The 25,978-nt window shown below is 54.9% G+C and overlaps 1 protein-coding gene across 2 annotated transcripts in view; it reads right to left on the minus strand.

Moving 5' to 3' along the window:
• Positions 1-6,949: 6,949 nt before the first annotated feature.
• Positions 6,950-25,978, minus strand: part of LOC311527524 (sodium/nucleoside cotransporter 2-like) — a 44,581-nt gene continuing 25,552 nt past the window's right edge. For both annotated transcript variants that reach the window (XM_084641600.1, XM_084641599.1), the window contains exons 12-18: positions 25,566-25,696; positions 23,495-23,663; positions 20,597-20,794; positions 19,886-19,967; positions 12,059-12,157; positions 9,050-9,164; positions 6,950-7,685 (exon numbers count right to left, since the gene is read on the minus strand). In XM_084641600.1, coding sequence (XP_084497726.1) covers positions 7,559-7,685; positions 9,050-9,164; positions 12,059-12,157; positions 19,886-19,967; positions 20,597-20,794; positions 23,495-23,663; positions 25,566-25,696 — 921 coding nt within the window. In that variant the 3' untranslated portion in view covers positions 6,950-7,558. The remainder of the gene's footprint in view (positions 7,686-9,049; positions 9,165-12,058; positions 12,158-19,885; positions 19,968-20,596; positions 20,795-23,494; positions 23,664-25,565; positions 25,697-25,978) is intronic.

The following is a 25,978-nucleotide window of genomic DNA, read 5'->3' on the forward strand; positions in this document are numbered from 1 at the left end:
AGTCGGTGGGATGCATTGGAGCCAGCCCCTCTCTGGGGAGTGTAGGGATCAGGGCTCTGCTCAATCAGGGCAGTAGGACATCCCAGCGAGGCAGCCCTGAGTGGGGTTAAGATTTAATAGTGGCCTTGCCCTGGTGATGCTGCCATAGCACAAACCAGATTTAAAGCTGCCCTAAGGCAGAGCTGAGGATTCCCCATTGTATGCAAGTCCTGTCCTGTGCTCCCCACCTTTCCCATAGGGATGGGGCCACTGATCCCGGCCACCAGAGAGACTTAATGGGAGCTGGTTCAAGTTAGTGCAGCCTCAAGGCTGTTCTACCTCATGCAGGGGGTGCCAGTTCAGCCCCCAGGCTCAGCGGTGGAAAGATGGCACATTCTCTATCTCCCCTGTATGCCAAGAGCTGCTGTGGTGCACCTGGGCATCTAGCCCAGTAATTTAGCATTCATCTGGTCTTCTCGCTCACCCCTTTGGATCCAGGGAAGGTCTGAACCCACCTTCCCAGCTGTTCTCTATCGACTCTGCCCTGCCTCTACACACCCTCTCGCTCCTGGGATCAACAGGTGAGCCCTTCCTTTGCCTCCCAGAGGCAGCCCCAGCCCTGCCTGCCTCTCACCCCCCAGGCCTGTCAGCCCTGCCCCCACAGGCCTCCATTCTTCTGGTTTGTCTCTAGGTCTCGTGGCTTCAGCGCTGGCGATGTAGCTGCACCGGGGGCAGGGAGCGAGATGTGCCTGTGGCTTTATGCTGCCAGACTTTGGCTCAGGCACAAGTTCCCTTGGCTACTGCCTCCCAGTGCGGCTGGCAGCGAGGCTGCGGCCTTGTTTAAAGGGGCAGACACGGGCCATGTGCTCTCTTCTTGCTTCTTCATGGCAGACAATGGGGGCCTGAAAATGCCCTGTCTGCTTGTTCCATTAGAATGCAGGTCCTGTCTGGGCTGGGGAAGCGGTGAAGTGAGGGCATCACAACAGCCAAGCAGCAGGGGCTTGTTTGCTTTAGCGATTTGACCGCAAGTTGGTTGGTCGCTTATTGCCTGGGGGTGTCACTGCCACAGTGTTTGTGGCTCAGCCCAGGGCTCGTCTAGACGAGCAGGTCACTGGAAGTGAAACTTCAGTGAAGACAAGCCTGCTCCGTAAGCGTGAGCTTCTGTTCGGTGCCCTTTGGTTGGTGTGTTGGTAATGGCTGTTCGGCTCCAGTACTAACAACCCTGCAGCTGGGAAGGCCTTCCCTGCAGTGACAGGGTTACGCGCAGCCAGCCCGAGCCTTCCCAACAGTCCTGGCAGGGCAAAGTCCCACAGCACAGACACAGCCTCTGGCTGTTCCTACAGGGAAGGCGCAAGCAGAGCCAACCTTGGAAACAAAACAGTCCCCACCAAGCTGCCGAAAGCCCGTCTTTGCAAATCCCCATAGGCCTCATCTTCACCAGGAAAGGAGGTGTGATCTTACTGCAAGCTAACAGGAGGGGAAGCCCTAGTATAGACATGGCTGGGGGTAGTTTTCATGAGTTATCTCCACCTGCTGTCTCGTGTGAAAGCTACACCTTGCCTTCGCTGCTCTAGGGTTGAGCCTGGTATTTGCCAACACATCAGAGCCCTCCTGCTGGGGTACCGCCGGCAGCTGCCATAATGCCCCAGTGCAGAGAGCCACTTGTAACAGGTGCAGCTGGATTTCCTTCTCCCTCTTGATCCCTGCTCGTGGGAGGACAGGGAGGGTGCACATTCGGGTGGTGTTTTACGAGAACGAATACACAGCAGCTCTCTTGCTGTGAATGCCTAGCAGTGCCAAGGCACAGGGAGCAATTTTTACTGCTGTGGAGCTGGGGAGGTCAGTACTATACCCCCCGCAGGTGCCCTTGCCTAGCTGCACTGCGGTAAAAGCTACCCCTGCCTTGTTTCCATTAGGATCCCACAGGAGCAGGCTCGGGCCTGTTAACTCACTCACCTCTTCTAGCAGTGACCGCAATTAACTGGCTAGTGCAGTTAATGGTCAGCCTGGGCCAGCTCAGAGGGAGGGGAGCTGTTGAGCCCTTGTCCCATTGGGCTCAGAGCACAGAATAGCTGCGACCATGGGGTGTTGGACCAGGATGCCACAGAACTTCAGTACCAATGGAGGTGACTGGAGCTGGCAGCAGCAGTGCTGCGGTGTTACAAAGCCGGGTGCCCAGCCAAGGCTGCAGGCCCGGCTGTCTGTGCTAGGGAGCTGCCTGGCTGGTGCTTTGTGCTCTGTGGCTGCGGCTGCACTTCACCTTTCTGCCGGGGTTGTTTCCTGCTCTCAGTCAGCCTGTTGTAAGATAACCATGGACATACTCGTCTGTGTATTGGCAACCAGGTGTGCGCGAGTAATAAAGCGCAATGGACTGGCCTGCTCTCCAGTGCGTCTCTCCCGGCTGGAGGGGCCAGGATACCCCTCCTTCCTGCTCTCCAGCTAGCTGGGGGGTGATATGGTGCCTAGCAATGTGTTACCCAAAGCCCAGTATAGCAGGTGTTTGTCTGTGGGGTGGAGGAGGTGGACTGTGTGTGGTGCTGGGGACAAAGGATAAGGGTTTTCATTTTTCTAGAGTCTTTTTGCACCTACCCCCTCCCAGGTGTAGGGTAGGCAACACCACCCGGATCCTGAGACCAGTGCCTCAGTTGGCACCCTCCCTGGCACAGCTACAGCCCCCATCCCAAGGCAGGTACAATCTCTGAGGAGTGCAGTGATTAGACCCAACGGCTCCCAGTCATCCTGGCTGGAACTCCATCGCCTGCTGATGAGGTACACCAGAGCCTGGCCAGCGATGTGGTCCAAAGGAAGGTCTGAAACCCCTGCTCCCATGGCTGCAGTGATGTTGCTTCCTGAGCCATCAAGCAGGGGCTGGCTTTTGCCCTGATGTCTGAAAGGTTTGAGCCCTTTGAAATTTTTCTCCCCTCTCATGGAGCTGCATCCCTTCTCATTATTCAAATCATACATTCCAAAGCCAGCAGGGACCATGTTCACCATCCTGCTGACTGAGTGGAAGGCAGGCCGGAGAACGTCCCTGAATTAATTCCTTTCTGAAATCCAATTCGCATTCTGTGTTCAAGCCTCCTGAGCTCTGGCCCCCAGCACTTGGGGCAGGGAGTTCCACAGGTTCCATTTATAAACTATAGTGCGTTTAAAAACAGTCCCCTTTTTCCAGTTGGAAAGTTGCTGCTTTTTAATTTCATTGGGCTTCCCTTTGGGCTGTTCATCTGGGAGTGCAAACAAGAGCCCCGGGAGTGCAAGAGCCCCAAACTAATCTTACATATCTCTCCATGTCCCCTCCTTTCTAAATGCTATATGGCTAATCTGTTCAGTCTCTGCTTGGGAAAACCTTCCCCCAGCTGCATTCCACCTCATCTTTGCACCTGCTCTCTGGCACCAGGATTTCTGAGCTGGGGTAACCAGACCTGAACATGGCAAGAGTGTACCAGCGGTTTAGAGAAGGCACAATGGTGTTTTCACCGCTGTTCTCAATCCCAGTCTTTGTGCACCTAAACATGTTGCTGGTGCCTGTAACTGGTCCTGCTGCACATTGGGCAGAGGCTTTCATTGAGCTGCCCACAGGGATGCCCAGCTCCCTTTCTTGGGGCCACACAGGTAATTTAGACCCCTGAGATGCGTATTAGTAGTATTCCCTCTAAGGTGTATTACACTGTATTATTCACCAGTGAAGTTCACCTTGCTGGATCAGGTCCCTCAGAAGTGCCTTGCAGTCCTCTCTGGACTTGACTAGCGTAAATACCGTTGTGCCTGCTGAACGCTCACTAATAAACATATTGAGCCACATGAGCCCTAAGACGCAACCTTGAGTTTCCTGTTCTCCTTTTGCCATGCTGGAACTTGACCTTGCTGAGCCCTGAGAGCCTTCACCTCTTGCCCTAGGCTGATGTGGGCCTTATTTGCTCTGATTACAGCCATGGGGCTACCCCAGTGTAGCTGCCACCCCCTAGTGCAAAGCTGTTGTATGCTGCCATTTGCACCTCTGCAGCTGATCCTCATTTCAAGTGGGGGTAACCTGCATGGGTGTCCGTGCAGTGCAGTCGCAGCTGGGCCTGGCTGCATGGGGCAGCTAGGTGTGGGCCTGGTTGCAGCTCCCTGAGCCCCTGCTGTAGACCCACTGGTGCATAAGGGGCTTTTGGAAGTTCCATTGATCTGCCTGAATGGGGATGGTGCAGGCAGGGGGCTGGGACAGACCCTGCCCTGAGGGGCCACAGGTCAGAAGCCAGAAACCTTTCTGAATAACTCTCAGGGCTACCCCTGGGACCTCCCAGGCTCCCTATGGAGGCGTTCAGCTGTTACCTTTTCGTTGCCACTCCTTCGGCCTCACAGCCTGGATTAGTCTGCAGCAGCCTTGTTGGCTTGGTCAGGCATGGACTCCCCCTACTGCTGTTGTGCCCCACCTGCGCTGGGAGGATTATCGGGTGCATGAGGCAGATTGGGGCTTGTCGTCTAAGTGTTACTGTGAGGGCACAGGGCCTAGGCGCTCCCTAGGGAGATATGGTCAGACACTTGGATTGGGAGGCAATATAGGGCCCAATCTCACAATGCAGCTGGGTCTGGGGGCCAGGGAGGAAGGACCTTTTATTACAAACTAGCCTGGGTAAGTCTGATTTTGGCACTGGTGACCAAGGAGGAAGGTGCCTAACAGGCTAATGCTCGACATGCAAAAACCTAGAGTTCCAGGCCAGATGGGAGCATTACATCATCTAATCTGGCCACCTGGATACCACAGGCCAGAGCCCTTCCCCCACTTACCCCTGGAGTGAGCCAATAACTTGGGTTTGGGCAGCGCCCATCTCCTGGAAAGGCATCCAGGCTGGATTTGGAGACATCAAGAGCTGGTGAAGCCACCACCTCCCTCAGTAGCTTGTGCCAATGGCTTCAGCATCCGGCCACTGGTTCTTGTTCTGCCTTTGCTAGATAACCAACGTCTCTCACTGCTCCCTTGGCCTTCCTACCCCACCTGTGCTTTAGGGTTCTCCATAAATCTGTGAGTGCTGTGGGACAGAGACTGTCTTTTTGATATTGTTACAGAGCCCTGCCCCATGGGGCCCTAATCTCTGCTTGGGACCCCGAGGCATCACTGCAATACCAGCAGCAAACAACACAGAAGCAGTTTCTGCCCTTCTCAGCCTCCAGGAATGGTCCCAGGGTAGAAGTCCGTGATAACCATGATGAAATCTAGTACTGACCACGTGACCTGGTACACAGCATGGCTGACACTGCTGAGAGCTGCTAACTGCGGTCAGGAACCCATCTCCTGCCAGAGGCCTCTTTCTGGCTCCTAGAACAAGCTGGTGGCAGTGGAGGCTACCTGCTGTTCTGCACCAGCTCCCAAAGTGGCCAGAGTGGTTCACGACTCCTGCTGCTTCCCGGAGTGCCATATAGGCAGGAGCATTTCGGGTCTGTCTGCACTGCAGCTGGGGATGCGTTCCCCACTCCGGCAGGCAGACTGGCAGTAGCTTAGTGTGAGCTAGCGGGCTAAGAACAGCCCTTCTCTTCTCCCTGAGGGCCCTCTGCAGGCAGGCATGTTCCCCACACACCTTTCCCAGCCTTAATGCCCGGTCTAGGGTTAGAATCTCATTGACATACAATAGGACTGAGGCTCCTAAAGTCCACAACAGGATTTGGGGGCCTGGCACTTAAGGTGCGGAAGTCCAAAACGTAGAGCCTCAAAACTACTGCTCAGTGGCCACCTAACTCTCTAGGTGCCTACATTTGCACTGGTAAAGTCCCCTAGGCACTTAATTTTCTACCCTGGGGTATATCCATGGCTGCCTCTGGCTTGATGCCCAGTGTCTAGCTTGCTCCTAAGCCCCAGCAGGATTTTCACACTAGTCATCCCCCCGCCTAGCTCTCCTGCAGGGCCCAATGGTAGGGGGAGCTAGAGGCTGCCCTGGGGAACATCAACAGATCAGCCCCACACTGAGGAGGTGGAGGTGCCTCCCTTATACCAAATAGCCCCATGAACAGAGCACTCACCCAGGACAAGAAACCCAAGTTCAAATCCTCAGTCTGCATCAGGCCTTGGCCCCATGTCCCTGATGTTCCAGGCCAGTGCCCTGCCCCCCAGGTTAGGGTGTACTCCAGGGTGAGGCTTTGGCCACCTTGCTTGTTGAAGCTGTTCCATTATGTCTCCTTATTGGAGCAGGGATTGAAGCTGTGCCCCCCGCCCCATCTCAATGACTAGTTAAGTATTTCTGATGACAGGACCCACCTCCACTCTGCATTCGTCGCTGCAACCCTGAGTCTAGTCCCTTTGTGGAGCTATCCCTAAGTCGCTTTTGAAATGGGACTCAGCCAGCAGTCACCTGGGCCTTGCAAAGCTATTTAGAGTTACACCAAGTACCAGTGAAAATCTGGGCCTTTGTCTTGCCATACCTTAGTTCCCCACCTGTGAAATGGGGACAGCAGCAGCCCTACCTCATTGGGTCTTGTGAGGATTAGTAGCACAAAGATGGTGAGGGACTCAGCTGGGGATAAGAACCAAAAGTACCCACCCAGACAGAGCAGGGAGAGATCTTGTCTGACTTCCTGTTTGTACAGGCCTAAGCACAGTGTGACAGGAATAGTGATGGCTGGACTGATGGGGGCTGGCAGGGAGAGGTGGAGCACCAGAGAGGTGCATGGTGGGAAAGAGCTGACAGTGGATCCAAGCAAAAGGACAAAATGAAGTCTGGGGTTTCCAGAAGAGCTCAGTGCCCCCTGCCCCACAGCTTGAGCCAGACTGTCTAAAAAGCCCAGCTCCCCTGTTCACACACGAGCGCATTTGAAAACCATGCCCCAATTGTGGGTGATGAGCACTGAGCCCTTCTGAAAATTTGGCTTAAATGCTCAGGGCAAGGCTGGGTGGCCTCTCACCTGGGGAGGAGTCCCCCTGTCTGGATGAGTGGCAGCTGCACAGTCCAACCAGGAGGGCTGGGCCAGGAGCACCGCAAGGAGCTGTGAGGCACCCGGGACTCCTCATGATTTTATTAGTAGGTAGTATTAACATACATAAAGCCTCCTTGAGTGTGTGGGACAAGCCCCCCAGCCCAGCAGCTGGGCAGGAAGGGACCCAGTCCACAAGCAGGAAGGGTCTGCAGGGCATTAACCACCGTGCCATATACCGGAACCACAGGGACTGGTCAGATAAGGCCTGGATTGTCAACAGGGCCCAGCCTGGGGAGCCACCCAGGAGCCTTCCGGTGTTCCTTGGTTCTGGGACCAGCCCCAGGGTGGTTGCTGTAATCTGCACTGGTGGGCACAGCTCCAGGGGACTGGCAGAGGAAATCCCCATCAGGGGCCTTCTGGCTGCTGTCTGTCCTGTGTCATCTGAGAGGTTCATGGGGCTAGAGGGAGGAAGAGCGTCGAGCCCAAAATACAGCATCTCCCAGCTCCTGGGCAGTGCAGCCAAAGGGAGGAGAGGAGGAAAGGCTGATGGGGCTGTGCCTGTCGTGCTCCAGAGAGGGTTAGCCATGGGCCAGCAGTGCCTGGCCAATGCCCTGCTCTCACACAGTCTGTAACTGGGCTTTGGGAGCCGGCCCCATGGGCGAGGGCTGGTTTGGGTGGCTGCCTATCGCCTCTAGGGCAGCCCAGCGCAGACTGTGTTGTTATAGTACCCGCAGCACTGTGTCAGAGAGGCCATGCTGAGCTCGAGTCCCACCCAGCTGCCGGTGAAGGACAGGGTCCCGTTGTTGCTGAGCACAGTGCTGAAAGGGAGAGTGCAGTCAGGGTCAGTTGCACCAGACAGGCACCTTGCCATGGAATCAACACCTCGGAACACCATGGCCTGACACTGCCCGCAGCACAGCACCCCCTCCCCACTCCCACCGACCCACCCACTTCCACAGGGTCTCCTCTCCCCACGGCCGAGAGCCTCGAATCCTCCGCCCGTCTGGCTGGGATGGCTTATCTCCCTTGAATGCCCTCCCCCACCTCAGTGCTGCCCAGCCAAGAGAGTTTATCACTTGCCCAGTGATAGGGGGGGGTTTCCTTACAGCCCCAGCTCCTGGAGTCAGGTGATTACAGGAGATTCTCAGATTTCACTGGGAAAAAGGCAGTGTCTAGCCCTCCCGGTTGTGATCCCAATGGCTCTGCTAGGAGAAGGCAAACTCGGACCCAGCTGCATTAGTTGAAAAATCTCATGATTTTTTAGCCAAACTCATGATAGTTTGGGGCCTGAGTCATGATTTTTGAATGGCTGGGATTGGTGACACTGTCTTCTAGTCCCAACCTCTCCCATGTCCATCCAGCTCTACCCCACCACTCCCCACATGCCCAACACACACCACAGCCTCTTGCACCCAACTCTCACCCGTCCCACCACTTCCCCAAGCTGAGAACCCCTCCTCGTCCTATACAGTCTCTCCACAGCTCAACACTTCCCTCTACTCAGAGCCCTCTCCCACTCATGATCAGCCCCCTCCCCCGCAGACACCCACTACCAGGATCAGGCCCTGCCTGCCGTGCTGGGTGCCTAGCCCCTACCCCTGCATTCCCTGCAACGGACCTCTTGCTGCTGCATTTTTTGTCTATGGCCAGGGGAAATTTTTTAAACATTTTTTTCCATTCAAAACCAGCAGCCTTTTTTCCCAAAACCAAAAAGTTTCAGGAGGAACTGTCACCGCACTGGCGCTGGCCTGCGAAACAGTCAGTGATCGCTGTGACGCCAATGCCTGGAATTGGTTTCAAAATCTCCCCTTTGCCCCACCTGGGCTCTCAGGCCAGGCTACAGTGCAAAGGGCCTTCGGAGAACTAGTTCAACACGCGCCACTGCAGCCCCTCAAGCTGGGCCCGTTCTGAGCCCTGCCAACCAGAGCTGCTGGCCCTTGTTTGGGACACTGATGGCGGCCCTGCTTTTTGGCCTGCGCCCTTTAGGTGAGGGTCGAGCCCCCAGCGGCAGAAGGGGGTACCTCACCATGCCACGCTGCACTGGTGTGGGTGGGTCTGAGCCTCATTAGCTCCCAAAGGGCCAGCTGCCCCCCCGACATAGATGCATACCCAGGCCAGGCAACAGCCACACCCAACCAGTGTGGCCAGGCCCCTCGTGCTTGGTTAAGGACAAAAAACTCACTTAGCAAACAGCTGCCGGCAGCACATGTAGATGTCGTAGCTGGTGGTGTTAAAGGTTGCCGTGCTCAGGAATGCAGAGCAGTCGGCCACTTCCCCTCGGGGCACGTACAGGATGCCTGGCGGCAAGGAGGAGTTTGTTACACGAGGTGTTACTGGTCTCAGAAACGGCCAGTATTTGGTAGGAGTGCCTTGTGTTCACACCCGTGACCTAGCGGCCTGGAGTGGGAAGCAGCATAATACCTTCTAAGGGAGCCTCTCCAAGCCTGCAGGACCTGCAGCAGCCAGGACCCCTGCCGTGGCTTTGAGTCAATGCCAGCCGTACGTGACTCGCTTGACTTCCTTGCGTTTGGGATCTCCTGGGTGTGCTCTGCCGATGCACACGGTGCCTCAGTGACGTGGCCCACGGGGGAGGCAGAGAGACACCCCTGGACCGGTCTTTGAAACGGTCACATGAAACGCCCCGAGGTTCATCCCGGGAGGCTGCACAAGCCAACAACGGCAGCTCTGCGAGCAGGTGTTATGGGGCCAGCCAGGCTCTGGGCCCCACCCCAAATGTGCTAGGTGCCCAGGAGAGTCTGCTGGACAGCAGGCGGATGGGAGAGCCTGTGTCTGTGGGGCAGTGCTGCTCAGCCAGAGCACAGCTAGCATCAGCATGACACTTGCCCAGAACCAGCCGCAGAGGAGCCAAGGTGACATAAAGTTGTGTATGGCCCAGGCCCTCCTGGGGGTCCAGCACCATCCAAGGGAGCTGGAAAGCAGGGACTGTACCTCCCACCACCACAGGGCTCCAGTGGTGAGTGAGTCTTTGGGTGGGTGGTTGGCGCTTTAGGGAGTGTGTGAGGAAGTGGGCTGGGGGTCACCACGTGCACAGGGCAGGGTGGAAGCACACACGGAGCTGGGAGTATGGGGGGCAGATGTGGGCTATTCCCCATGGCTGCAGCGAGGGGTGCTCCAGGGGGCCCTGGGCCAGACTATTTTGCCCCCAGCACAACCCCTCTCTGTGCAAGGAGCACTCAAGGGCCCAGCACCATCGCAGAGCATCCAGCTCAGCCTGCCCCTGCCCCAGGCCTCTCCATACCCGTTCAGTGAGCATGCTTGGCAATTAGCACAGCCCCACCCACACAGTGACAGGGCCTGTCCCCTTACACCTGGGCACTCACAGTGCCCAGCCACCTATGGGCCTGCTGGCCCCTCTCCGTGGCCAGCAGGGCTGAGGCCTGTGAGTGGCATTATGGAGAAGGGCTCTTCTCTGAGAGCGGGAGCCAGTTACACAAGGGAACTGAGTGTCCTGCTGCAGCCGCGGGGCTGGGCCTGCCTCACATCCCTCTATGGGGTGGCCGAGCCAAGCAGCTGGGCCACCTGCCCTTGCTGCTCCTGCGCAGGGCACAGATGTTCCAACCCAACCAGGACTCTCTGACTGAACCTTTGCATAGGCCTCTGCCAGGATGTCACCCAAGGCTGTGCCCTGAGCTGCATCTCCTGCTGCTGTGTGAGGAGAGGATGCTGGGTGTCGTAACGCCCACTGGAGGGGTGGGGAAGGCTGGCGAGAGGCAGGAGGGCCAGGAGCAGGCTTCATTTCTCCTCCTGCCCCACACTGCTTGGGTCTGGGCAGAATGCATGCTGCAGAGAGACCGCAAAGCCTCTATTGGAAGGGCTTAATCCTCCAGCCCCTGGCCAGGCAGCACTGTTCCCTAGGTCCTCAGGGACAGGAGCCAGACAAAAAGCAGCCCAGAGCAGGGCCTGACTCTGCGCACAGCCGTGGATCTGGAAAGGGAGGAGAGGGCAGACACTGAATCTGCCTGTGCTGAGCCACGGCCAGCCAGCCACACTCCTGGGCAGGCCGGCAGCCAGCACAGAGCCCACCAGGGAGCACTTAGTGGTCAAGCCGGGGTGCTGGTTGGCACTGGTGCAGCTGCACCTCGGGCTGACCCCATTGTCGCTCTGCCTAGCACAGACAAGCTTTAGTCTGAGGCCAGAGGCCAATCGCAGTGGGTTAGCGCGTGGGCCTTTCTGCTCTGTTGACAGAGGGACAAATCCTGGCTCCAACTTTCTAATTTCTAAAAACCAGACCCTCCCTGCCCCACCTCTTCCCCCTGAGGCCCTGCCCCCATCCCGTCTTTTCCCCCAAAGGTCCTGCCCCTGCTCCGTCTCTTCCCCAGGCTGCGCCCACACCCCAGCCTCTTCCCTCAAGGCCCTGTCGCTCCTCTTCCCCCCACCCCTCACTTGCTGTTCTCTCCCCTCCCTCCTCCTCGCTCAATGCTCTTCACCTCCCCTGCCACAGCTGGGCTCCCTCTGCTCTGGGGCTGGGACAGGAGCTGCAGCCTGCCCATGAGATGCAGGTAGGAGGCAGCGCAGCGGAGCAGGGGCTGGCGGGGGTTGATGACGGTAACCGGACTTTTGGTGTCTGCTCAGTACATCTGACTGGACACTGCCAGGTCGCCTTTTCGACTGGAATTTCCGGTCGAAAAACCAGACACCCGGCAACCCTAGGCTTCGGTCACTAGTGAAAATGAGTTTGATGGGTCTCGGCCTAGTCCGTGTTGAAGATCATAGAATCATAGACCATCAGGGTTGGAAGGGACCTCAGGAGGTCATCTAGTCCAACCCCCTGCTCAAAGCAGGACCAATCCCCAATTTTTGCCCTAGATCCCTAAATGGCCCCCTCAAGGATTGAACTCACAACCCTGGGTTTAGCAGGCCAATGCTCAAACCACTGAGCTAGCTATCCCTCCCCCCCAGGGAGGGGCATCAGCCGGCGGAGAGCCTACAGTACTGTGCGCCTAACTGCCATCTCTTTCCCGCACTATATTCAGGGACTGAGCTGGGGTCTCAAACAGATTATCTGTCCCCATCAATGGCAGTTTCTCAATTCACTTTCCCAAAGACCCAGTCTACTCAGCAGCCGTCTCCCCCTGCTCGCTCAGAGATCCAGACTCCCCTCGTCCCCACCGCCCGTCAGGGGCCCGTCCCAGCAGGCGCCTGGGACAGTGAAATGTAGCTGGGGCCGTACCTGAGACACAAGCGTTGAGCATGGAGACGCAGGCCCCGGTGAGCAACGCTCGCAGCACGATGCTAGCAAACTCACTCTTCCGCTGAGGAACCATGGACGCTGCAGGGAGCAGAGGACAGAGGGTGGTGAGAAAGGCTCTGTGCTCAGAGAGGCAAAGGCTCACCTGCCTGTTGTGCCCTGGATGGGGTTGTGCAGGTGGCAGGCAGCTGCCAAGGGACTTCTAACCCCTGCCCAGCACTAGCCCGGGATGGCCCCTCAGCCTGGTGCCAGGCATGCCCTCCCATCTCCCATGTAACCCAGGATGCACAGCTGGTGGAACTAATTCTCAGTGTTATGGTGTCTCTAAAATCTACTAAAACATGTTGGAAGCAGAAAGTCCCTGCAAAAAATATTTCCTTGTGCCATGGAAAGTAGTTCCTGCCAGGGAGAAATCTGGAAATGTAAGTGGGACAGTATGGCTGTGGCAAGGAGGGGGGGTGCTGCCTCTCCAGCTTCTGCCCTCCATGGGGGAGAAACGTCAAGATTGATGCAAAAATGGGTAGAATTAAATTATTATTACTAGGGCTGTCAATTCATCGCAGTTAACTCATGCGATTAACTAAAAAAAATTAATCACGATTTAAAAAAATTAATCGCGATTAATCGCACTTATAACAATAGAATACCAATTGAAATTCACTCAATATTTTTGGATTTTTTTTACATTTTCAATATTGATTTCAATTACAACACAGAATTCAAAGTGCACAGTGCTTACTTTATCATTATTTTTTATTACAAATATTTGCACTGTAAAAAAAATAGTATTTTTCAATTCACTTCATACAAGTACTGTAGTGCAATCTCTTTATCATGAAAGTTGAACGTACAAATGTAGAATTATGCACAAAAAAACTGCATTCAAAAAAAAAAAACAATGTAAAACTTTAGAGCCTACAAGTCCACTCAGTCTTCTATTGTTAACAGTGTGATTAAGCAATTAATTTTTTTAATTGCATGATTCATTGCGATTAATTTTTTTAATTCCTTGACAGCCCTAATTATTACACTACATGCTTATGTTGTTAGTTCATTATGTTGTGAGATGTTCAACCCAATCAAAGGAATTCCAGGAGGCGCCTGCTTTCTGCCCCGCAGAGACAAGCCAAGTGTCGAGAGAGAGCATCATGTTTATGACCCTTGGAATGCAGCTTGATATTCGATGTGATTTGCTGTTGGCCAGCTATCTGCAGGATGGGGCTGGGGGTCTAGTGGTGACTGATACATTCTGTGGAGCGTTCCACAGGCACCTCTGAATGCAAACTGTAAAAATATAGTTTATTCTGAAACAACAGATCATGCAGCTATTTAGGTCCTGACATCAAAGGGGTGTTGAGACCAAAAAGGGATGTCATGTGTAGACTTGTCTTGTCAGAACCATAAACGAGGAGTAAGGTGAGTTTCTTTTATAAACACTCTAAAATCTTCATTCTTCAAATGTGAAGGAGAACTGTAGCATTTCAAGTGTGGACAATACCTATGCCAACAGGAGGGGCTCACCTGTGGGCATAGGTACCGACTCCATGGGTGCTCTGGGGCTGGAGCACCCACAGGGAAAAGTGGTGGGTGCTGAGCATCCACCAGCAACCCCCCATCAGCTCCTCTCTTCCTCCCAGTGCCTCCTGTCTGCCAGCGGCACTGTTCCCTCTAAGCTGTGTGCGTCTGCACGCGCACACAGATCCTAAACACCACATACATGGCGAAACACCGAATGCAGAAAAATTTGCACAAAAGCACAACAATTTGCACAGAAGAAATTTTTTGCGCACATGGCCTGTCAAAAATTTGCACAGAAGAAATTTTTTGCGCACGCGGCCTGTCAAAAATTAGAGGGAACACTGGCCAGAGGGCTCCGCCAATCAGCGCTTCCCCCTCTCTCCCCGTGCCTCCCGCCCACCGTGATCAGCTGTTTCGCAGCATGCAGGACACTTGAGAAGAAAGGGAGAGGAGTGAGGGTGCTGCACGCTCAGGGGAGGGGGCAGAATGGGGTGGGAAGAGGCACGGCGGAGCACGGGTGGGAAGAGATGGGGTGGGGGCTTGAGAGAAGGGGCAGGAAGAGGCAGAGCAGGGTGGAGCCTTAGGGGGAGGGGTGGAGTGGGAGCGGGGCCTGGGGCAGAGCCGGGGGGGTCAAGCACCCCCCAGCACATTGGAAAGTCAGTGCCTGTGCCTGTGGATGTAGGTAATCCACCTCCGTGAGAGGCGGTAGTTAGGCTGATGGAAAGATTCTTCTGTTGACCTAGCACTGTCTACACAGGGACTTAGGTTGGCTTCACAACGCTGCTCAAGGGTGTGGATTTTCCAGTGTAGACCTCATTTTCTAGTGTAGACCAGGCCTTAAGGTTACGTGAGACTTTCCTGCCACAAAAGAACAAAGGCAGCTAGACTTGCGTTGCTCTCTGCTCTCACCTTCGAACACACTCAGAACAGCAAAAAAACTGCAGCTGAAAAAGACAGCTAAGAACAGGGAAGACTCAAGAAGGCACCAGTCTGATGACAACCAAGACTTCAACATGATGAGATGGAAGTAGCCAAAAGTCTTGCCAAGGGGTTAGAGTTAAACTTTCCGATAATGATTTTACTGGGATATGGAAATGCTGCAGTAATTTACAAAGTTCACAGTCTCTCCTGTTAATCACCAAATAGTAAGACCACATGATCCTGGAGAGGAGAGAGGCCATGTCTACACCACAAACTTATGTTGACTCATGTTACGTTGGCATGCAGTGGCTGCAGTTAGTACATTGCTTGTGCACATGTATACTTGGCTCCTTGTGTCCGCGATGCATGTACTCACCAGGAGTGCTTGCAATGATGCAGAGTGCAGTGCACCATGGATAGGCATCCCACTGTGCAACTCACCACCATCCAGCACGCTGTCTTTTGGGAAGATTTGGCAGTGCACGATGGAGCCAAAATGAGTTGCGCAGGGGGGACTGGGAGCATGGGGTCAACTGCCCAGTTTGCAACTGTCTCCATCCCGTACTGTTATCTCTATTCCATAATTTTCGCCGCTTTTTTCAAAATCCCACAAACCCACGTGGCCTTCCTCGCTGTCTGCCGCCTGTGATAGAAGCCTGGAGGCTGCCTACATCTGCATTGTTATGAACATTGTAAGCACAGGGCACGCGATCCTGGAGTATTTGCAGAGCTGTAAGAAGAACCGAATGGGTGGGGAACGTGACGATTCCTTGGAGGACAGATTGCTGTGCGACATAGTGAGAACCAATTCAAGGTTGTTGGCTGTGATCATGGAGCAGCTGCAGATAGTGAAGCACCAGTTCTGGGCCCGAGAAACAAGCACTGACTGGTGGGATCGCATCACAATGCAGGTTTGGGATGACAAGCAGCAGCTGCAGAACTTCTGGATGCGCAAGGCCACATTCCTGGATCTTGCCCCAGCTCTCCAGTGCAGGGACACCAAACAGAGCTGCACTGACCGTGGAGAAGCGAGTGGCAATTGCACTGTGGAAATCTGCACCACCAGATTGCTATTGGTTAGTCAGAAATCAATTTGGATTTGGAAAAACCACTGCAGGGGTCATTGTGATGCAAGTGTGCAGGGCCACTAATTGCCTCCTGCTGGGCAGGACTGTGACTCCGGGCTATGTGCAAGACATAGCCCATGGATTGATTTGCAGCAATGGGGTTCCCAAACTGCGGTGGCGTGATAGATGGCACGCATATCCCTACTTTAGCACCAAACCACCTTGCCACGGAGTACATCAACAGAAAGGGCTACTTTTCAATGGTTATGCAAACGCTGGTGGATCATTAGGGATGCTTCACCAACTTCAGTGTGAACTGGTCAGGGAAGGTGCATGTTACTTGCATCTGTAAGAACACAGGACTGTTTGGAAAGCTGCAAGCCAGGACTTTCTTTCCTGACTGACAGATTACCATTGGGAATGTTGAAATGTGAATAGCGATCCTACCCCTTGCTCCCCAGCTCATGAAGTCATACACTGGCCACCTGACAGCACCAAGGAATCATTCAACAACTGGCTCAGCAGGTGCAGAATGACAGTCAAATGTGCTCTTGGTCATTTGAAGGGTCACTGGCGTTGTTTACTCACAAGATTGGACCTTAGTGAGAAAAATACCCCAATTGTTATAGCTGCCTGCTGTGTCCTGCATACTGTCTGTGAAGCAAAGGGGGGAAAGTTTTGGCTGGGGGTGGAGGTGGAGCAGCTCTCTGCTGAATTTGAACAGCCAGATACAAAGGCTATTACAAGAGCTTAGCGCAGAGCTATACAGCTCAGGGAGGCTTTGAAAAGCCATTTTAACAGTGAGCCAGAGTAGTGCTGTGGGGTTGTAATGTGCTCTACCTGGCCCTGCTCTTTTGTGGCCTGGTAAGAATCATGTGGTGATTGCTGTACATATAGGAATATAACACTGTCAACACACCTATTAATTTTGTTTCTGAGTGAGTTGTAAGACACTACACAGTAACAAGTAATTGGGTGCTTTCAGAACCGCTGAGCAGTCAGCAGTATATGTTGTGAACTAACAGAGATGAATTATGTTCCAAGTAATAAAATTTTACCCTGTAACAAAATCAGTGCAAAAAGAAAACCACATTGTGGTGGGGCGACCATCCCACCCCCTGAGAAAAGGGCTGGAACAGGCCTTCTGAGGCTGTGCAGACCAGCAGTCAATCAATAAAGGCCTGTGGAGGGCCAATCAGGGGAAGGAAGAGGCAGCCAATCAGGGCCAGGTGAGGCCCTATATAAAGGCTGCCTAGCAGAAAAGAAGGCAGGTCCTCCCTGATTAGCGAGGGAGAAGGACAGGCTCCTGAAGCAAGGACCTTGGACAGAGCAGTGCTGGGCAGGCTTGGGGGAGCAGGAGAGAGCTCCAGCCCCATTACCTGCCAAGTTGCAGACCCTGATACAAAGGGCAAAGAAGGTGCACAGGGCCAAAGGGGAAGTGGCCCAAGGAAGAATAGGCAGACAAGAGGGGAATGAAGGAGGGCAGAAAGAGGCTGGGACCCAGAGTAGCAGGTGGGCCTGGGTTCCCCTCCCCCCTTCCACCCTTAGACTGCACCTGGCCATAGAAGATGATGGCCAATACAGACTGCAACTTGCCCCTGAACTAAGGGTTGTGGGGTTGGGTTGTGGTTGGCCACTGAGGCAGGTACAAGTCCCAAAGACTGCTGTTAACCCCCACACCGAAGGGGGTGAGTCTGGAATAGTGGGCACTGCCGAAGGGCAGTGTCCTGAAGTGGACACCTCTGAGCAGGGAGCAACGCGGGTCCCAGGGCAGCCGAACAGACAATGGGCAAGACACCACGTGCTAAGGAAGCCCCACAGCAGACACAGCTAATTCCCGGAACATCCAGCTGGAGGCACCAGCGGTGGTGAGTCTTGATCCCGTCACACACATTCAATTTTAAAACAAATCTCAATGAAAGCTTAATAAATAAATTAAGAGACCAGAACTTATGAAGGGAAAAGAACATTCATGTCCATTTCAGCTACACATACGCCTACCGTGGCTTTCATAGGTCAGCATATGAGAAGCTGTGATTGTCTTTAATGTCCCCGGGTTGGAATGGTAGGGATAGTGCAGTGACCCTTTGTGCTACGTGGAATGTTGAGAGGGGTATAGGGAGGTTTCAGTATAGAGTTCTCAATGAGCTGCAGAAGGAGGCAACTATGGGATGGTTGAAACTGCAGGTCCACCAAAGTCTGCAGCATCTGTGTTTTTTGCCTGAGAAGCCACACTATATCTTGGTGTATCTCCCTCTCCTTTTCTGGCTGGGACGCCTGGGCTTTTCTCCTCTCTACTTTCTCCTTCTCCAGGCTGTCCACAATGTTCATCCTCCAGGCCCTGTGCTCATGGTCTGATGCAGCACTGGCTTACAGGATCTTCTGGAATGTATCATCCCAAGTCGTCTTCTTTCTCCTCTTTATCTGGGCTCAGTTGTTTTGCGGGAGTGGAGGGCGTGACCCTGAAGGCCGCAAGAGCAGCAGCTGCAGATATAACACACACAGGTACCATTGTCAGCATATTCACTACAAAAAGCAAAACTTAAGATGCAGACCTCACTCTCCTTGGTCCCTAAAAGTTGTGAGCACTACATTCTTACTTCAGCTTGGGATGGCTTGCGCATGGCACCTGTCACAGCACCAGCCACAGTGAGTATGGCATGCTGGGAGTTGGGACACGGGGAGGGAATTGCTTGGATGCATGATTCTAGTAGTGCAGGGCAACTGCACTGAATACTGGCATCGTTTTTCACAGGCGGGGGTGATTTTAGTCGATATCTCACTCCTGAGGATAACAAAAGCATAAAGCTCACAGCTGCTCTGGCATCCTGAAGCCATCCGGGTTTGTATGCTGCTAGCCTGCATACTGCAATGGTGCTTGCTGAAGTTATTGCTGAGTGGCATGGGAAAGTGTCCTACCACGGAGGAAGAAATAAGGCAGCCCTCCCTAGAAACCTTCGGCAGAGGATTGCAGAGGACCTCCATGGAAATGTCATCGAGATCCCAGAAGGATTCAAGGGACATCCCTGTGTACATAAATAAACAGCTCCACATGGCCCCCCTGCCTAACTCTAGAGAGGACTGAAAAGCAGTTAGCTACTCTACCTCTCTGCTGTACCATGGCCTCTTCTAGTACGAGCAAATTAATGAAAAGACAAAAGATGGTGTCCTGCTATTTTGGGAGGCATCCCTGTAATTGAAAATTTATCTACATGGGGTTCTTACCTGTGGTTCCTTCTCCTGCATTGGACTTGCCCATGCTCGACTGGTGGGACTGGCTGGACTGTAGTGGAGTCAAATCAGGTCCTGGCTTGCTGTGCAGTTGGATCTCCCAGCCGCCTGTCCCCCATACTCCTCCTCCTCCTCTTCTTCATCCACCACCTCCTGTCCTCACTGTTCACAGCAGGGGCCTGTAACTCAGGCTCCTCAGAGGTATCCACGGTGCTGTTGTGGGTGGTGGTGGGGTGTCCGCCAAGGATGCTCGTAGGTGTCGATCATTTCTGTAGCTATGCCTGCACAGCCTCTTCTCCCCACAGACCCGGAGACCCAGTATCTCCTGTCTCCTCCAAGCCGGAGCGTGTCTGGAGTGCGTAGCAGGCACTAGCATTATCCTTTGTGTTCTGGTTTGCACTGTTTAATGTTTTCTTTTCCTTTCTTTAATAATAGAATGACCCTGGTTAACAAGTGGGATATTTGTGCTTTGTTTTAACTGTGGTATCATTGAAGTATGTAAAAGAGCCCCCGGGATTAGGTTGTAGGAGTCAGAGCCCTGGATTGGCCGTGAGAACAATGGGAAAGGGCTGGCCTCCCATTTCTTGCTTCTCTCAATTAGATGGTTTTAGTAATTTTAGGATACAATTACTTGGTGCTCAACAATCTAAACCTTGCCCTTTCCACCCTCACCCCCACTGGGCTGGGGTGCAGAGTTCCCCCAGCAGGATGGAAAGGCACTGTCCAGTATAATCACAAAGGGGAGGAATGGGGCCTGGGCACAGGGCATCAGGAGACTTTGGTAAATTCCAGCTCTGCAGCTGGGTGACCTTAGGCCAGCCACTGCCCCTCTTGGCATCTCTTTCTCCTCCCACCAGTCTGTCTTGTCCATGCAGATTGTGAGCTCTTTGAGGTAGGAACTCACTGTATCTCTGCCGCACCAGAAAGACAGGGCCCCCCAATCTCAGTCGGGGTCTGTGCAGCACCTGGCACAATGGGGCTCTGATCTCCGTCAGGGGATCTTCCCCCAGCAATACCACTGCAGGCTTCACCCCTGCTCTCAATTCCCCGTCCCATCATGCTCCAAACTCACTCAGTCCTCCCAGCATGATCCCAATGGAGCTGAGATTGGCGAATCCACAGAGGGCAAAGGTCGTGATGGTTTCAGCTCGCATCTAAACAGCACAACAGCAGGTCAGAGGCACAGTGGAGATGTGTCCCCAGGGGAGCCACCCCCAGTGATCCCCCCCACACTGATCCTGCTGGCCTCAGCCTGTGTGCACCAGTCAACAGCCCCTCACAGGGCAATAGCACAGAAAAGCCAAGGCCCCGGAACTGACCCTGGGCAATCCCATGGTGCTGAATGGCCCTTCCCTCTCCTTGGAGCACAGAGGAACAGCACAGTGCATGGCAGCACCCACCCTGGGCCAGGGGCTTGCTCTCCCTGGCATTTCAGGCCCTGACCTGTCTGCCAAGGCAAGTGCAGCTCAGCGAGTGCAGGGACAGCCTTTGTACTGTCTGTGTGGCCCCTGGACCTGCCGAGACGGAGTGTGGGGATTCGTGTTGGGAGCAATCAGAGACACCTGTCCCTGCTTGCTGGCAGCTGGCACTCCCAGGGAGCCTGCAGCCCTCGCTGGGCAGCCATGGCTTTCTTTCTGCCTCAAGCCTGATGCAGGGCCAGGCTAGCCCTGTCTGGGCAAGGAAGTCTGAGATGCTTGGCAGATTGTTATTTCCCTCTGCCCAGACACAGAGTCCCCCCGAGTTGCTCAGCCCATTCCCCAGTGTGGCAGCTCATGGCTCTCACCGAAATCCACTGCTTGCGACCCCCACTCCACTCCTCCAGCCCCGACAGCCGGTTCTTCTTGTACGTTGCCAGCTGCTCATATGCCACAAACTCGTTCAGGAAGATTTTGATACCTAGCAGCTCAGCCACCAGAGGTGAGTCTGCCCAGTCTGCCCCCATGAGGAAGGCCACAGGCATCAGGATGTAGGAGCAGATTATCTGGGACATAGCCCCCCAGAGATGGTTAACAATGATGTGTGTTTGACCCACAACCCGCCCCCAGCTGCTCCATTGCATACCACCCTCGTGCCCAGCACCAGCCTGCGCTGGGCTCCTGGTGGTGCTGTGCTGTAGCAGACCCCTAATGGGGGCAGGAGAAAGCATCACCCCTCTTTGGCTCTATCTTAGGCAACTCATAGCTTAGGGGGTAACAGCCTCTCTGTGCTCACATGGCAGAACTAGGCTTGCCAGGTGTCTGTCCAGTTTACAACTGGAACACCTGGTTGAATAGGGACTTTGGTGGCTCCGGTCAGCACCGCTGACCAAGCCATTAAAAGTACAGTTGGTGGCATAGGCAGGCTCTGTACCTGGCTCCTGGGAAGCAGCCACATGTCTCTCCGGCTCCTAGGCGGTGGCACGACCGGGAGGGCTTCGCACACTGCCCCTGCCCCGAGCGCCACCAGGAACTGCAGCCAATGGGGTGGGATCTGAGTTACTACAGAGAATTCTTTCCTGGGTTTCTGGCTGGTGAGTCTTGCTCACATGCTCAGGGTTTAGCTGATTGCCATATTTGGGGTGGGGAAGGAATTTTCTTCCAGGGCAGATTGGCAGAGGCCCTGGGGGTTTTTCGCCTTCCTCTGCAGTGTGGGGCACAGTTCACTTGCTGGAGGATTCTCTGCACTTTGAAGTCTTTAAATCACAATTTGAGGACTTCAATAGCTCAGACATAAGTTAGGGGTTTGTTACAGGAGTGGGTGGGTGAGATTCCGTGGCCTATGATTCTATGATTCAATGGGAGCTGTGGGGGCAGCATTTGTGGGCACACAGAGCCTCCTGGCTGTGCCTCCACCTAGGAGCCAAAGAGGCAAAGATACATGTGGCCACTTCCCAGGAGCCGCCTGAGGTAAGCGCCGCCTGGAGCCAACACCCCTCCTGTGACCCAACCCCCTACCCCAGCCCTGAGCCCCTCCTGCACTCTGTATCCCAACCCCCTGCCCGGCCCAGAGCCCCCTTCCAAACCCTGAACCCTTAATTTCAGGCCCCCCCGGAGCCCATACCCCCAGCCCCAAGCCTGTACCCCCTCCCACACCCCAACCTCCTGCATCAGCCCAGAGCCCCCTCACACACTCCAAACCCCTCAGCCCCACCCCCACCCCCCAGCCTGGAGTCCCCTCCTGCACCCCAAACCCCGCATCCCCAGCCCCACCCCAGAGCCTGCACCCCCCCGCCGGAGCCTTCATCCCCTTCCACAACCCATACCCCTCCCCCAGCCCGATGAAAGTAAGCAAAAGTGGGGCCTTGGAGAAGGGGGGAGCAAGGGTGGGGCCTCGGGGAAGGGGCATGGCAGGGGCGGGGCAAGGGTGTTTGGTTTTCTGCAATTAGAAAGTTGGCAACCCTAGGCAGGACTGGGGAAGGCTCTGCACCCTGCTCTGCCTCTTTGGCCAGAGCCCCGCAACAGCTGACCTGGGGCAATTTGCCCCCAGTGGGAGAACACAGCTGTCACAAATCGGGCACCTTTTCTGCTGGGCCTGGAGCTGTTCTGAGCCCTGTTTTGAAATGGGCAGGGTGGACAAGGTGGTAGGCGCTCTCAGGCTGCCTGGCACTAGCAGGACTCAGACCCTCCCTGGAGAGTGGGGAGGCAGGGCCGTCCCATGTCCAGCAGCTGCATGTGGCAAAAGACAAGCTCCAGCTCACTGGATGGGAGCTGTCTGGCTATGTGGAGCTCACAGTGCAGTGAGATCTGGCACTGCCGGGAGGCTGGGTTGGGGCATGTGTCTGGGGGGAGTGGGCCATTCTTGGGGGGTGTGTAGGTTTTCAAAGGACAGAGCCTCTGATCTGGGCTCGGGCAGATGGACTGGGTGGGAGAAGGGAGATACTGAACACAGTACAAAGTGTGTGTCCCCCCCCCCCCGTCCCCGCCCCCCCGGCAGACATTCTCAGCCAGGAGCTCAGGACTGAGGCAGCAGGAGGGGCTTGGGAGACGGGCCCAGATGTGGGTCTGGGGGAGCCAGGCTGGAGAGGAGGTGGAAATGCGAGTCCTTAGTACAGAGGTGGAGGGGAGCCAGGGCAGGCTGAGTGGCCCTATCCCCGAACCAGCACCCCCAGCCCAGACCCCATACCCCTAACCCCTGCCTCAGCCCAGAGCCTCTTCCCACACTCCAAACCCCCCATTCTGGAGCCCCCTCCTGCACCACAAACCCCTCATGTCCAGCCCCACTCCAGAGACCACACCCATGCCCCAGTCTGGAGCCTCTTCCTGCACCCTGAAGCCCTCATTTCTGGCCCCACCCTGGAGCCCAAACCCTCCTGCACCCCAACTCTTTGCCCCAGCCCAGTAAAAATGAGTGAGTGAGGGTGGGGGAGAGCAAGTGATGGGGGGGGGGGGTGGAGTGAGCGGGGGTGGAGCCTCAGAGAAGGGGCAGGGCAAGGGTGTTCGGTTTTGTGCAATTAGAAAGTTGGCAACCTTAGGAGGAAGGAGGGGCAGCTTCTTGCTCTGCTTTGAGCTGGGGGAGGGGCGGCATGCAGAGTGCGGGCGGGGTGCTTTCAGGAGAAGGTGAAGGCCATGGGAGAAAGGGGCATGGTGGCTGTGGTGCAGGGGAAGCACTGCAGTGGGCAAGGGAGAGGGCGGAATGAGGATCGCAGAATGGGGCGAGTCCCTGCGAGTGTGGGGCTGCCTCCAGGTGCTTGGCGTGGCAGTACCTGGAACGAGAGCTCCTTGATGTTCACCAGCTCCCCGAACCAGGACAGGGCAGCATTGATGAACTTCAGCACAGCCAGGAAGGCGATCAGGTTGGCTGCAATGTTAGCGACCAGCCCCACGGAGGCGGCGGCACCATTGCTGGCAGCTTCCAGGATATTCTGCTCAGCCCTGGTGGTACAAGGAGAGCGGTCAGTGCGAGGGACCCCTGTGGTGCCAATTGGCAGAGAGCTCACTGTGCTTCAAAAGCAGCTCATGTCAGACCTGATAATTCACTAAAAGAAAAGGAGGACTTGTGGCACCTTAGAGACTAATTTATTTGAGCATAAGCTTTCGTGAGCTACAGCTCACTTCATCGGATACATTCAGTGGATTTCCACTGAACGCATCCGATGAAGTGAGCTGTAGCTCACGAAAGCTTATGCTCAAATTTGTTAGTCACTAAGGTGCCACAAGTCCTCCTTTTCTTTTTGCGAATACAGACTAACACGACTGCTACTCCGAAACCTAATAATACACTGTTATCATGGGACTGATCCATAAAGAGCAGCATGTGAGGTCACTTCTCGGCACTCTGGATCACTATGAGATGCATGGACAGGTAATAGAGAAGGACTAATGTAACTATACTGAAAATTACATCCCTATAGTCTTGCAGTGAACGAGAGTCACGAAGGACTCATATTTCTTGAGATGGCCTCTCCCTGGCTAGCTGATTACATCAGCTTGTTTATGTCTCAGCTATGCACTGCTGAAACAACCCAGGCAAGTCAATGGAAAACCATCAAACTATAAACCTCGCAACCACAAGGCAGTGACCAGGAACGACAGGGCAGCGAGGGGCTGGGCCTGTCTGGGAACAGAGACAAAGGACTGAGTCAGTGTATTACAGGGTGGGGAAAGACTGCATCCATTCACTGAGGCAGTACCTTGATGAGCGGGATGCTTCCTGTACTGAGCCCTGCCTCCTTGGGGCCAGCAAGTGCTGCAGAAGACCGAACTTTAGGGTGAGAACCTAGGGATGGGAACTCATTGCAAGTGTAGGCCCAAGGTCGCAATTATGATTTTGTTGTTTGTAACCACTAGTTTCCATCACTCACACTTGTTTCTGTTTGAATCTCTATTCTCTCTTAGATCCATTTCCTTTTTTTACTATAATTTTCCTCAAGTGCTGTGTGTGGTATAGGACTGGTAGGCTCACTAGGGGACACTGCTCCTTTGGGACCAGAGGCTCTGGGATTTCTGTGGGTATCCAGCGATCAGGGGCTGGACACCACAGGGGGACACTTTAAAAGGACTTGGGGGCTGGGGTGCATCGATTGTCAACCTGCAGGGTGAAGGCAGGGCTGTTGTAGCCCAGAGGAGAATGTTTGAGTCGGAACCCAGTGTTCACGGCACAGTGCAGGATGAAGGGGCAGATGAGGTGGTTATCCGGTGTGTTGGGAGGGAGCATTGTTCGGGAGACATGCTGCAGGGCTTGAGGCAGGGCTAAGCACAGCATGGGAGTGGCATGTCTGCAAGATGCGGGGAGCCAGGCTGGTCGGGTTGGTCAAGGACAGTTGTGCCAGGGTAGGGCAGGTTCGGGGCAAGGCAAAGTAGGGCATGGCCGGGTTCAGGATATGGCAAGCAGCGCAGAGTGGGGCAGGCAATATGGGGCAGGGTAGGCAGCACAGGGAAGGGTTGGGCAGAGCAGGACAAGGCAGTGCAGTGAAGGGCAGGTCCAGGCTGAGCAGGGAATAGAGGGGTGGGTCAGGGCCGGAGGGGCAGGGAGCGCAGGGAAGGGTGGGGTGGGTCAGGGCAGAGAAAGGCAGGGTGTGGCGGAGCCAGGCTAGGTGGGGCAGGGCCAGGCAGAGCAGGGAAGGGCGGTGTGGGGCGGGGCAGGACAGGGAAGGGCTGGGGGCAAGGTCAGGCTGGGGGTGGGACAGGGTCAGGCAGTGCATTGTGGGGCTGTGACACTTCTCAGGGCACCCAGAACTGTGAGTCACCTTGTTGCCACCTGCCCCTAGAGCAAGGGAGTCTCGCCTGAGCCAGCTAGGTGTTAGCACCCCCTGCCCCGAGCACCACATCACTCACCCTCTACTGAGCTTCACGCCTTCCTTGCTCTTGAATTTGGACTCTTCCACTTCCGGATAGACCAGCTTGGCCATGGCGAGAGCACAGGGCGCAGCCATCACAGAGGCAGCGATCAGCGAGGAGGGGTCAATCTGCAGCGCACACGGCGGGGACATTCCCAGTGGTCAGCCCTGGTGAAGTGTGTGCAGGAGTGCCTGCCAGCAGGATGCATGTGCCCCCAGCTCAGAGGGCGTGGAGCACACTAATACTGCAGGGACCCTGGTGTGAGCGGCAGGCAAGCAGTGACAGGAGAACCATGGACACCTCTGGTTCTCACCATGGCTAGGAAGGGAGCTGTCGGCTAGGTGATTCCACCACACACTGTGTGCCCAATTGCTCAGCCCATTCCTAGGGCATGACTGCACATGTCCCAC

The sequence above is a fragment of the Lepidochelys olivacea genome (genome assembly GCF_965140295.1).
Source record: "Lepidochelys olivacea isolate rLepOli2 genome assembly, chromosome: 10".
NCBI lineage: Eukaryota > Metazoa > Chordata > Testudines > Cheloniidae > Lepidochelys > Lepidochelys olivacea.